Consider the following 14,569-nt stretch of genomic DNA (forward strand, 5'->3'; position numbering starts at 1 on the left):
CACCTTTAAATTATGACAAAGTTATTCCAAAAGCACTGGTGACAGATGTTACAATGGGAATTAGTCACCTGCGTGTATCTGGCTGAACTACAGCTATTATCAAGGCTAAATACAGTTGTGGGATACCTGTAAATAATACGTTCAGTGGCTACATTATTGGGTACACCTGTGCACTTGCCTGTTGTTTCTAATCAGCCAATCATGTGGCAGCAACTCAATGCTTAGATACATGCAGACATGGTCAAGAGGTTCAATTGTTGCTTAGTCCAAACATCAGAATGGTGAAGAAATGTGATCTATGTGACTTTAATCATGGAATGATTGTCAGTGCCATATGGGGTGGTTTGAGCATCTCAAAAGCACTGATGATTTCCTGGGATGTTCACACATAACAGTCTCCAGAGTTTACAGAGAATGGTGTAATAAACAAAACAAACATCTAGTGAATGGCAGTTCTGTGGGCAAAAACACCTTATTAATGAGAGACAAACAAGAGAAAATCTGCAGATGCTGGAGATCCAAAGCAACACACACAATATGCTGGAGGAACTCAGCAGGCCAGGCAGCATCTATGGAAAGAGTGAACAGTTGATGCTTCAGGTCAAGGCCCTTCTTCAGGACTGGAAAGGAAGGGGAGGAGTCAGAGTAAGAAGGTGGGGGAGGGGAGTAAGTAGTACAAGGTTACAAGTGAAAGTGAAACTGGGGGAGGGGTGAAGAAAAGAGCTTGGAAGTTGATTGATGAAAGAAGTAAAGGACTGGAGCAGGGGTAATCTTAGGGAAAGGATAGAGGACCATGGCAGAACGGGAAGAGGGAGGAGCACCAGAGGGAGGAAAACTGACATTCATGTCATCAGGTTAGAGGCTACCCAGATGGCAGTAGATGAGAGGTCCCATCAGGAGAGCTTTAAAGCTCTCTTCATCTTTCTGGACAACAGACCCAACCAGTTCCCCTCCACCTCCTCCTACACTACATCGACAACTGCATTGGTGCTGCTCCTTGCATCCATGTGGAGCTTGTTGACTTCATCAACCTTGCTTCCAACTTTCACCCTGCCCTCAAATGTACTTGGTCCATTTCCGAAAGCTCCTTCCCCTTTCTTGATCTCTTTGTCTACCTCTTGAGATAGTCTATCTATTGATATCTTTTATAAACCCACTGATTCTCACAGCTACCAGGACTATGCCTCTTCCCACTCTGTCACTTGTAAAAATGCCATCCCTTTTTCCTTAGTTCCTCCATCTCTGCCACATCTGCTCTCAGGACAAGTCTTCTCATTTCCAGAACTAATGAGATGCCCTCCTTCTTCAAAGAAAGGTCTTCCCTTCCTCCACCATCAATGCTGCCCTCACCCGCATCTCTTCCATTTCGTGCACATCTCCCTCACCCAGCTTCCCATTGTCTTACAGAGATAGAATTTTTCTTGTCCTCACCTACCACCCCACCAACCTCTGTGTCCAGCACACAATTCTCTGTGATTTCCACCATCTCCAATGGGATTCCACCACCAAGCACATCTTCTCCCCCACCCCCACTTTCCACTTTCTGCTCCCTATGCAACATCCTTGTCCACTCGTCCCTCCCTTCTAATCTTCCTCCTAGTACTCACCCTTGCAAGCGGAACAAGTGTCACACTTGCCCCTCACTGCCATTCAGGGCCCCAAACATTCCTTCCAGTTGAGGTGACACATCACTTGAGAATCTGTTGGGGGTCACCCACTGTATCCAGAGCTCCCGGTGTGGCCTCCTGTATTTCGGTGAGACCTGACGTAAATTGGGACACCACTTCACTGAGTACCTACACTCTGTCTGCCAGTAAAAAGCAGGATATCCCTGTAGCCATCCATTTCAGTTCCAATTCCCATTCTGACATGCCAGTCCACGGCCTTCTCTACTGCAGTAAATACGGAGGAGCAACATCTTTTATTACATCTGGGTAGCCTCCTACCTGTAGCATGAACATCGATTTCCCAAACTTCCAGTAATTGCCCCCCCCACCTTCACCATTCCCATTTCCCTTTCTCATCTTATCTCCTTACCTGCCCATCACCTCCCTCTATTGGTCCTTGCCCTTCCCTTTCCTCCATGGCCTTCTGTACCCTCCTATCAGATTCCACCTTCTCCAGCCCTATATCTCTTTCACCAATCAACTTCCCAGCTCTTTAGTTCACCCCTCCCCTCCCAGTTTCACCTATCACCTGCCGCCTTGTACTTCTTCCTCCCATTTCCCCTACCTTCCTACTTTGACTTCTCCCCTCTTTTTCATCTTGAAGAAGGGTTTCAGCCTGAAACATTGACTATTTACTCTTTTCCATAAATGCTGTCAGGCCAGCTGAGTTCCTCCAGCATTTTGTGTGTCTTATTAATGAGAGAAGTCAAAGGAGAATGGCCAAACTTGTTCAAGCTGACAGGAAGACAAGAGTAACTCAAATAGCCAAGTGTCACAGCAGTAGTGTGCGGAAGAACATGTCAAACCTTGAAATGGATGGACTACAGCAGGAGAAGGCCACGAACATACACTCAGAACAGGAGGTAGCTAATAAAGTGGCCACTGAGTGTAGACTAAGTAGAGGAGTAGAAATGAAAATACAAACAAAACGTTTAAAATGACTAGCGGGGTTAATCTCTCACACAAACTATGGGAGCAGAATTAGAAAAACAACAAATTAAATACAGTAGATTCCTAATTAATTGGGCCATCAACCAATCAGGTCAGCTATCATTTGGGACAACTCCCAAAGAACAAAAACTAATTAAGAAAATAGTCAGGATTCCCTTCGTTTATTAGGGAAATTATGTCATTTAATTGGGACAGGGAACTAGCTGAACATTTTATAACTAGCATCAGTCCCATGCACTTGTGTGGCCATTAGATAGAACACTGTGCTTAAAGTGAACAGGTTTTTTTTGAATAGCGTCAGTTGCATATGTTTGTCTTGATTTTTGTCACTAATAGTTGGTGAGAAATAATCAGTAAGGCAATTTGGAACTGTTTTACTTACTGCGATTTCAAACATTCAGGCTTGGAGATGCCAGAAATGACTAGGAGTGAAAATGAAACAATTTCACTACTTCTACAAGTTAGGAACTAAGAATTGGAAGGTATCAACAATCATCTTGAAATTTACAATGAAAGTTAAGATTTGGAAGACATAAATGTCAAAAACATTGTATGAAGGCAGCCCATTATCTGCACCAGGTGTCTGTGCTGAACTTGCTCATTTACAGTCAATCAAAGGAACACAGCAGTGTGCACTGGATGAATTCCTCCATCGATAACTATTAGGAACTAATTCACATTTTATAGTACTGCTATAGTATTGATCGTGTTCTAATCTGTTCGGTATTTTATTTAAATATATAATTTTTTACTCAGTTAAAAGCTAAATTGGCTTTTTTTAAATATCTTTCTAAACTACTTCCATGGCTATTTGGGGCAGCTGCTTAATTGAGCCAAAATGTATTGGTTATGATGTGTCCCAATTAACCAGAATCCAATATATTTGCTTTCCAAAACAACCACGACTATACTATTATTGCAGATTGACACACTGGAGGGTACAGCCTCAGAATAAAGGGATGTCCCTTTAGAACTGAGATGAGAAAGTACAAACATTTGTATTTCTTCAGCCAGAGAGTAGTAGATTTGTGGAATTCATTGCCACACATGGGCAGTGGAAGCCAAATTACTGGGTGAATGCAAGGCAAAGATTGATAGGCAACAGTATTAAGGGTTTATGGGGAGAAGGAGGGAGAATGGTGAGAGAAAAAAAAGCAGCCATGACTGAATATCTGAGTAGATTCAATGGGCTGAATGACCTAATTCTGCTCCTATATCTCATGTTCTTATGAACACTTGGATAGATGAAATTTCTTGGCCTAGATTTTACCATCAGCAACAATCAAGTTAGCCCCATCATTCATTACAAACCTTGGAAGAGCTTTTTGCATAACGCTTTGTGATATTGCGCAAAGCACTCTCTGGAAGATATAGGATCTGCACAGACAGACAATGTATTTATATATCTCCTTTATTGATTAGATTATAGAATCCCCACTTAAGTAAATTGAACTTGAAACTACAGAAAGCAAAGTGAAGGATGAGATTAAATAAAGGATGCAAGTAAGAAACAAAACTATTTTGAATTTCATTATTCATTTAGGTTCTTTGTCTTTTAATATTAAAACAATTAACACTATTCAATTAGTGACAAGAAAATGCTATTTTTCCCAGATATTCTTAATATGATTTGCTTTGCAATACGATTTCTACATATTAACAAAATAAGTTTAATAAAATGCACATTACTTAATGTAAAATTGCAGTTTTCACAGTAGACATCTACTTCAATGATTTGCATACCTTGTGATATACACATATTTCAATGTAACATTGCTATACATTATAACACTGATGTATATTTTATGGTTGATTGATAGTGACTGCCATTGATCTTAAAGAAAGCTATTCAAAAAGTGGAAGTACCCTTTATGAAAATGGTTTCCCCTTGCCTAGTGTTAGTTAGATTCTGGTGTCAAGAACAAAGGATATCTGGGGTTTTACAAACATACAAATTAGACTAATTAGACAAATTAGAATAGGTCTCTGGGACCCTCCAAACTCCTAACTATTAAGTCATTTAGTAAGATAATTATTGATCTTATTGTAAACTTAGTTCAGCATTCTGATTAATCATGACAACATTAAAAAAAAAGGATTTAGTGCTTTCCCAGCTTACATAACAAATAAACTCTTCTCATGCTTCCAGCAGGGTAGAGGTATCAATTATAAACAACATTTCAATACCTGTACCCAGCTGGAAGCCAGATAAGTTTATTCATGACAATATTTCACTCCTTTCTTATTAAATCTCCATCAATCTCTACGTTAAAAATATTCAAAGTCTGTTTCCACCAGCTGTTAATAAGCAGCATTCCAAAGACTATTTTTCAGAGAAAGTTTCAATTAATATCTCTAAAATGGGTGACTCCTAATGTCAAAACAGTCACCATATTTCTAGATTTTCCCACCAGAAACATTCTTTTCCATGTTCACCCTGACTAGCCTCCTCATCTGTGATGTTGACAAACAGTCTGTGTGTCACATTGAAACACTCATAGACAGCACCCCAGCAAGTTAAAATGCTCCAGCTTTTAATATTTTCTTTACTTTCTTTTAAAGGATGTGGGTGTCCCTAGAAGGCCAGTATTTATTACCCATTCCAAACTGCAATTGAGAAGGTAGAGATAAGCAGTCGACCATCTTATAATGCTGGTGATCTTCTGGCAAAGTACTTCCAGAATACTCTTAGAGAGGAAGTTCCAGAATGAGGATAAAAAAAACAGCAATATAATTCCAAGCCAAATGATATGTAACTTAGATGGGAATTACACTTTGTGATGTTCTCATCTATCTGCTACCCTTGTCCTTCTTTGAGATAGTAAATCCACATTTAACGATTACTGTTTAAACAGCCAAGAAAAGTAGTAACAATACACTTTGCACATCAGTGGTAGACTAGGCTGCTTTGTCCCAGAAGATGCATTGATGGAGCTGTACAGTACCTGGAAAATTTTGCTGGGATTAAGGAAAACTGAAATACAGTAAATTTTAATTATTTGGAAATAAATATTAATTTGAAATTACAATTTGCAGGGAATTAGACTTCAAACCTAAAGTTAGTTTTTCAGAACTAGACTGTTCAGCTGTAATCGTGGCTCAGAATACTATCAAAAATACAAGTGTAGTTCATTCAATAAAATCAGCATCTTTTAGGATATATGAATTAGTCAGAAAGATTTCCATTTGCAGGTACTGTCTGTGAATAAGGATATCAAGTACAACAACTTGCTGATTTTTGCATGTAACTATGCATTAGTGGACACCAAAGACTACTGTTAGTTTCCCAGTAAAACAACATTAAAAGCTAACAGTTTCAGCATTACTATAGCTACAAAACCAGAATAAAGTTTTTTTTTGTTCTTCACTAATCTATTACCTGATGATTGATTTTGTTAAAATCCAGTGCACCCTGTACAAAATCAGTTTTAAGTGAAAAAGGTTATGCGTAGAGAGTAAAGTCCTAACGTATAATTTTTTTAAAATCACAACAAAATACCTTATGAACTAGAGGTTTTCCATCACCAAGAGGCTTTCCAGAAAGTGCATCAATAAGATAAATCACTACAACGAGAACACAAAAAGACAAAAGATGCAAGGCAATTAGAAGATACATAATAGCCAATTTATTCCATTCATGAATAATTCTCAGAATTCAAAATGCAAACTTATTGTTTAGCTGAGAAAAAGGAAAAAAAAGTTCAATGGACCTATAAAGTCCCAGAGCCAAATAAGGTGCAAGTATGAAAATATTCCAACAGTAAAAATCCTACAAATATTTAAAAGGATGCCAAATATGCTACATACTTGCTTTTCACCCTGTTTAATTCATTTACTTTCAATGGAAGATTATAACCATATAACAATTACAGCACGGAAACAGGCCATCTCGGCCCTTCTAGTCCATGCCGAACACTTACTCCCACCGACCTGCACTCAGCCCATAACCCTCCATTCCTTTCCTGTCCATATAGCTATCCAATTTTACTTTAAATGACAATATCGAACCTGCCTCTACCACTTCTACTAGAAGCTCGTTCCACATACTCTCTTAGTAAAGAAATCCCCCTCGTGTTACCCCTAAACTTTTGCCCCCTAATTCTCAACTCATGTCCCCTTGTTTGAATGTCCCCTACTCTCAATGGAAAAAGCCTATCCAAGTCAACTCTATCTATCCCCCTCATAATTTTAAATACCTCTATCAAGTCCCCTCTCAACCTTCTACACTCCAAAGAATAAAGACCTAAATTGTTCAACCTTTCTCTGTAACTTAGGTGCTGAAACCCAGGTAACATTCTAGTAAACCTTCTCTGTACTCTCTCTATTTTGTTGACATCTTTCCTATAATTCGGTGACCAGAACTGTACACAATACTCTAAATTTGGCCTTACCAATGCCTTGTACAATTTTAACATTACATCCCAACTCCTATACTCAATGCTCTGATTTATAAAGGCCAGCATACCAAAAGCTTTCTTCACCACCCTAACCACATGAGATTCCACCTTGAGGGAACTATGCACCATTATTCCTAGATCACTCTGTTCTACTGCATTCTTCAATGCCCTACCATTTACCATGTATGTCCTATTTGGATTATTCCTACCAAAATATAGCACCTCACACTTATCAGCATTAAACGCCATCTGCCAATCTTTCAACCCACTCTTTTAACTGGCCTAAATCTCTCTGCAAGTATTATGTGGACATAAATAAGTTAATTTAATGGTGCTGATAAAATGGATACTATTAAATTTAATATGTTTTTAAGATCAGAGGCTACTTTTTACGGCCTGTGGTCATGTGTAGGGTACTGGTGCTGCATTTTGTATCCAGTCCTGATCTATTTTGCAAAGTACTTTTATAAGAATGACTCAGACACCAACTTAATCAAATCAAACTGAAGGCAATTCTAATGTAATCAATGAGCAAACCTACAACCATGTGTTCGAAGGATCACTGAACAATGGACTGTGAACTATACTTATTTTAGCTGTGTTCATGAGAAGCAGAAATAGGTCGATAGCCCATATGTTCCCTATTGGAAGTTCAAATCAATCTTCATCTATTTTCCCAAATCCAAAACAGATTTCACCATAAGCACTAACAAGTATATGTTATGAACACACTTGGTTCAGGTAAAATCCTGAATGAATACACGCAAAATTGAAAGATACAAGACAGATGGAGGAAAGTTTTTGGCTGTCTTAATTCAGATATCTATAAATAGATTAGCAGTATATAATGCATAGTTCCCATTTGTTCTGCTTCTACAATACAGATTTGACTAACCCCCACAATCCAATCACTTCCCAATTACATCTTTTTGAGGTTGAAAGGTGCCTCTAGTTATACCTCATGGCCTAGATCTTTGACATCAGGGACTAGTCTCATGATCTTTTAATTAAAAAAAAAGCTTAAGGAAATATACCTTATCACTTTCCATCTTTTTTTTTGTTTCTAAGAATAAAACGTATGACTGCAGAACTTGATGCTACCCAACTAGCTCATGAGTGAAGCTTACTTTAATAAACCAAATTGTTTTCCTCAAGTAGAATTAAATAGAAGATAATACAGTTCAAAATATTTGAAAAATGCTTATTGGAAAATGAAAATATAATCTAACAGACAGGAAATTTAAATAACTGACGATTGGAATACTACAAAAATATAACCTTTTTGGTCTGCAGCTTCACCCAAATTGAATTTAAAAAATCTACTTCCTCTGACTGTAAAGCAAATGATAGAATCAACAATTAAGAATGAGATCAAGAGGTTTTCTTTACATAACTGGTTGATACTAAAGTATTGCATCTTTTTAATGGAAATTAAATAATTTATTGCTGCATAGGAAGATTGGATGCCGACTAAGAGAGACCACTTTGCTACAAGCAGAACCAACAGTAACATCGGCAGCTTTCAAGATTCTTTCTCTCTGCATATAAATAGTGTGAATGGTGGACACACAGACAACGTCCTTACTTCATTCACCATGATCGAAACGCTTAATTAAGTCTAGTTTTACGCTAAGTGTAACACCCTTACGAGCTCTTTTAGGCTTTTCTGATACCTTAGAACTCATCTTGCTAACGGACGCACAAAATAAATCGACATAAAGCACAGATGCTCACAGGCACGTGTTTAAGCAATGCTAGCTAGAATGCAGTTCCGGGGGAGGAGCTTGGCTACATTTTTTCGTAACAGTGAAAACACCTTCTGTTAGTGAAAACAGGTAACTAATGTAGGTCTTTCGTAACAATGAGGTGTCATAAAGCGAACGTTCGGAAAACGGGGGCCACCTGTATTGTCAAGTCTTTCCTACTTCAGCTAATCTGTTAAAAGCATTCATGTCTTTGTTACTTCTGGACTTTGTTGTTGATACTTTTCAGGCTAACTTCACATACCCTACCCACATTACATGCATTCAAAATGCTAGTCAGTTACTTAATCCCTGATTGAGGTTTATTCACCTAGTACACCTGTGTTTCTGACCAATGCTGGCACCCATTCCAACAAAATATTTTAAAATTCTCATGTTCTGTACACCTTTCTTCCAATTCCACAACCTTATCCAGTCTTAAGGCATGTGGATCCAGTAAATAGGATTCATTGCACAATCTGGAGTTCGACATAGAAAAATAGGTGACTTTTGTGTTCTGGTTTCTTTATTGAAAAGTAGCATGAGTAAAAATAGAAAATCCTTACGAAGCTGATACTCTAAATCCTAGTGGATCTTTCCCCTGGATGGAGCCTCAAGTTGGGATTATAATTTGATTTTCAAACCAACTACATTTGCTTTACATTCCAATAACCAGTAGTCAATAGCTCTTTTGTGAGGTGTATGGAGACATTTAGCCATGTTAACAGTACTATATAATAACAATTTATTGTGGCTGCCACTCTTACTTCTTACAACTGCATATTTTACATACCTTTTTCATCAGTCTTATCTCTCACTGCAATTGTGTCATTGCTGAGGGAAACAGTCTGAGAGCTCAGTATGTCAGTTCTCATCCCTGGAAACTTAGGAGAAGAAATAAGGCGGCCTTCATAAGAATACAGATAAATTCCTGCTCCATCAAGAAGCAGAAAGTGCCTGAGGAAATAAACAAGTATTACAGATGCTACATAAGTATCTGAAAATTAAAAATATATCAAAATAGAAAACCTAATAGAATTAGAAATATTAAAAATTGTTAAGAGTTATGGGTATTTTGAACTGTAACATTTGAATGATCATTTTACTGCAAATTACTCCAAGTCAAAAACACAATTAAATTATTGTATGATGAACTCCAGTTGAAATGCATTATTAATTGCTCCCTTTGTTTATCCTCCTTTCTGTTTAGGTTCTCTGCCATGCTACATTTTCTAATGAGTACAATGATTCAGTGATAGCTTTCCCAATCTTTGCTAAGGTGTGTTTGAACACGGTTCTCAGAATTGCTTGGTCCATGTAGTTCAGCATGTTTCAACAGAACACATAGTAATTCACTTATGGATTCTGTGGAGATTGCAACACCAAATAACTGCTTTTTTAAACTGCATATTAAGATAACTAGAATTGTGCATGACACAATCTTGTAATGTGAAATGAAAAACTTAATTAAAATAATTTCCAAAAAACTTGCAATCTCAAACGCAGCCAATTTTTGAATATTTAAAAGAATACAATTTGTTTTGAAGAAAATGAATTATTAAATTATGCTTTTAAAGAGATAAATGAGAATGACAGTAGCCTTAAGTAAATATTAGAAAATCATTAAAATTATTTCTATAATACTTATTACACCTTAATTACAAATCATAGCCTATTTTCAACTGTTTTACAAAATTGACTTTTAAATTTAAAATACAGTTTTACACAATTTAAAGTAATTTGAGTTACAGTAAATTCCTTTATGTACATGAAAGCTCTATCCACAAGTACTTATAGATTAAAAGCAATTACTCACCTCTGTGCCTGTAAAATTAAACTAACAGTACCTTCTTTCAAGTCAAATACAAGTGGGGTATTCCAATTCTTTGTGCTGAAATAAAATAAATAAATACACTATGTATACTTTATAAGTTATATAATTAAGAAAGAAATCAGAGTTTGCGACACTTTAAAGTACATTGTACATTAAACACAATTAACATTATGCTTACTTTAGCAGTTTTGGGAAAATAAGAGATATTAAGCCAAGAGGAACATAATCAAAAGCACAGCAAATTCAATAAAAAAAATCTTTTGATACATCAGCTTTGGGCCATGTTTTATTGTTTTATAACACTGAATCACAGTGGATTTACCGGTAGGCTTTTTTGACATTGATCAACAGAAAAGACACTTTCGTGTCAAAGTGAAAACAAATTTCTACAATTGGTCTAAAATCATTATAATTATTGAACACAAAGTAATTGATTACATAATTACCTCACCCGTTTTAAGTCAATATTTAGTAGATGCACCTTGGCAGCAATTACAGTGTTGACTCTGTGCGGATAGGTCTCTATCAGCTTTGCACATCTGGACACTGCAAATTTTCCCCATTCTTCTTTACAAAGCTGCTCAAGCTCTGTTAGATTGTGTGGGGATTGAGAGTAAACAGTCCTTTCCAAGTCCAGCCACAAATTCTCAATTGGATTGAGGTCTGGACAATAACTTGGCCACTCCAGGACATTAACTTTGGTTTTTTTAAGCCATTCCTGTATAGCTTTGGCTTTAAGCAAAACACACAACATCTGCAGATTTTCTCTTGTTTGCATTTAGCTTTGGCTTTGTGCTTGGGGTCATTGTCTTGCTAGAAGTCAAATCCAAGTCGCAGACTGCATCAGGTTTCCCTCCAGGATTTCCCTGTATTTTGCTGCATTCATTTTACCCTTTAGCTTTACAAGCCTTCTAGGGCCTGCTGCAGTGTAGTATCCTCACAGCATGATTTAACCACCACCATGCTTCACAGTAGGGACAGAGTGTTTGTAAAGATGTGCAGTGTTTGGCTTATGCCATAAAGCTCAATTTTAATTTCATCAGACCATACAACCTTCTCCCAGCTGACTTCAGTCTCCCACATGCCTTCTGGTATTGGAGTATAAAAGTATAAATTTACCAAAACTATGAAGTCAGTTCTGAGCTTGCTATTTGCTATGCATGTACTCAATTTAGTAGAATGAAATCTTAGGAATGTAGAGGTAGCTAAAGAGCTAAAGAAATGTAGATTAGAACATTGCTCAGTCCTGAGTTTGCTATTTGCTATGCATGTACCCAATTTGGTAGGAGACTGCAGTCTTAAGATGACAATGGTGTGTTAATGAGAGGTAGCTACAGAAAGAGCTTGCTATTTGCTATGCATATATCCTAAAAATGTAGAAGACAATGATGTGTTAATGAGAAGTAGCTAAGAGATATAGATTAGAACATAATTAAGTCAATTGATAGAAACAATAGGGACAATGATGTACGTGAGGTACGTGTAATACGCAACTATAGATCGATTACATATGCTAATACAACTGGACCAGGAGATTGCTATAAAAAATGCTGTGTCCGGGGATTGGTGGGCAATCAGCGACTAGCTCAATGACTGTCTCAGCTTTGATTTGCAAATTAAAGTTTAATCCTTCTTGAAGAATCTTCTGCGTCTCCTGGTCATTTGTGAGGCACGAAAAACCACGACACTAGCCAAGATTTCATGTGAGGTTTTTTTTCCAACAGTGCCTTTCTCTTTGCCACTCTCCCAAAAAGCTGTGACTAGTGAAGCACCCTGGCAACAGTTGTTATATGCACAGTCTCTCCCATCTCAGCCACTGAAGCTTGCAACCCCTCCAAAGTCATCATAGGTCTTTTATTGGCCTCCCTCACTAGTTCCCTTCTTGCACAGTCATTCGGTTTTTGAGGACAGCATGCTTTAGGCAGATTTATAGCTGTGCTATATTTTTTCAATTTCTTAATGATTGACTGAACTGTACTTCAAGGGATATTGGAGATTTTCTTGTATCCATCTTGTGACTTGTGCTTTTCAATAAACTTTTTTTGCAGAGTTGCTTGGAGTGTCCTTTTGTCCTCATGGTGTAGTTTTTGCCAGGACACTGACTCACCTGCAGTTGGACCTTCCAGATACAGGTGTATTTTAACTATACAGTAATCAATTGAAACACCTTGACTGCACACAGTGATCTCCATTTAACTAATTATGTGACTTCTAACCCAATTAGCTTGATTGGGTATGTCATATTAAACACGGTGAATACTTGGGCAATCAATTTTTTGCGTTTTATATTTGCAATTAATTTAGATCACTTTGTAGAGATCTGTTTTCACACAAAACATTCTTTTTCTGTTGATCAGTATAAAAAAGTCAAATTAAATTCACTGTGATTTAATGTTGTAAAACAATAAAGAATACACCAAAGTGGGGGGGGGGTGCGGTGAATACTTTTTATAGGCATTATTTATAGGCATTTACTTTAAGGGATATGTAATTGAGAAGTACTTTCACAGGTAGACTTGCCCATGGAAATTTTTCAAAGAAAAATGAACTTACCTATATACATAACATTGCAGTGTGGTTACAACTACCAAGTGCCCTTGTGACAATGAGGCCTTTATCACCCTGTCGCGGAATTCTAAAACATCTACTGCATCATTCAACACATTCCGCACCTGTTCGAACACAATCAGAAATTTGATTTACATAACATATTAGTTTCCCATGAAACTGCTGGCAACAATCAGCACAAGTGTGAGCATGTTTTGCAACCCACATGCAAAGACAAAATCCTGATTTATAGATGGAGCTTAAAATGGAGCTGATAAACCTTTTCTGCACCCTCTCCAAAGCCTCATCATCCTTTGGTAAATTTACATAAATTTACAACATAACTTCCTGACTTTCGACCTCACTGCCTTGAATAATGAAGGCAAGAATACCATATGTCTTTTTAACGACTCTCAACTTGTGTAGCTATTTTCAGGGAGCTTTGAACTTGGACCCTTTGCTCTTCAGCACTTAAGGATCTTGCCTTTAACAGTGCGCTGTCACTTTGCATTTGACCTACCAAGGTGCAACACTTCACATTTGGCCAGGTTAAGCTCCATCTGCCATTTGTCTGCCCATATCTGCAACTAATCTATATCCCATTATATTCTTTGTCAGTCTTCTACGCTATGCACACCACCACCAATCCTTGTATCATCTTGAAACTTACTAACCCCCATATGCATTTTCATCCAGTTGCACAAATCTGCCATATGGACTCCTACAGCAGGCACCTCAAAGCACTGGCACCATATCAACAATGCAGCCTCTGGAAAATCCACCATATGCATTGGTGGAATATACAAAACAACATCTACATCCTTCCCCAGGCCAACATCGTCTGCATAGGGGCCTGAATTATGAACAATTAGCTTAGCTGAATTGCCAACATCATTTGCAAGCCTTACATTGGACTCCTAAAACAAATATTCTACTCTAAGCTATGTCATGGCAAGGGAAAAGCATGGTGGATAGAGGAATCCCCAATGATTTGCAGAAACCCCTGACCCACAATCCACAGCTATTCGGTTTTAAAAAAAGGAACATTCAAAATAGCATCGAGAACATTGAATCCCATTGTCAAATGCACACAAGACCTCAGCGTAACAGCAGGAAGAGCACATCATCTCACATAATACCTAACAACTGTGCCTTCATGTACCTCCTGTACTACCTATGGCAGAGTCTGGGGATCCATTACTAAGCACGTTAGCCACCTTAGAACACACAGGTGGCTGTGGTATTAAAGAGCAAGGGGATCACTACCTTTGTTTAGAATTACAGATGTTTGTGACAATGCAATGACCCTTTCCATGTGAGCGATGGAAATCACTGCAGACAGTGCATGCCTATTTATGTTCAGCCCTGTCAAATCTCACTCTCGTCATCAAACACTATCTGTTCTGCCTGTGAACACATATGTTATTAACC

General features: G+C 37.7%; 1 protein-coding gene across 6 annotated transcripts in view; it reads right to left on the reverse strand.

Annotated features, from left to right (window-relative positions):
- ift80 (intraflagellar transport 80 homolog (Chlamydomonas)) overlaps positions 1-14,569 on the reverse strand; it is a 328,780-nt gene that overhangs the window by 50,801 nt on the left and 263,410 nt on the right. For all 6 annotated transcript variants that reach the window (XM_073040988.1, XM_073040987.1, XM_073040985.1 and 3 more), the window contains 4 exons: positions 13,145-13,263; positions 10,574-10,648; positions 9,551-9,714; positions 6,118-6,182 (listed from right to left, as the gene is read on the reverse strand). In XM_073040988.1, the coding sequence (XP_072897089.1) occupies positions 6,118-6,182; positions 9,551-9,714; positions 10,574-10,648; positions 13,145-13,263 (423 nt within the window). The remainder of the gene's footprint in view (positions 1-6,117; positions 6,183-9,550; positions 9,715-10,573; positions 10,649-13,144; positions 13,264-14,569) is intronic.

The sequence above is a fragment of the Hemitrygon akajei genome, chromosome 3 (assembly GCF_048418815.1).
Source record: "Hemitrygon akajei chromosome 3, sHemAka1.3, whole genome shotgun sequence".
NCBI classification, from domain to species: domain Eukaryota; kingdom Metazoa; phylum Chordata; class Chondrichthyes; order Myliobatiformes; family Dasyatidae; genus Hemitrygon; species Hemitrygon akajei.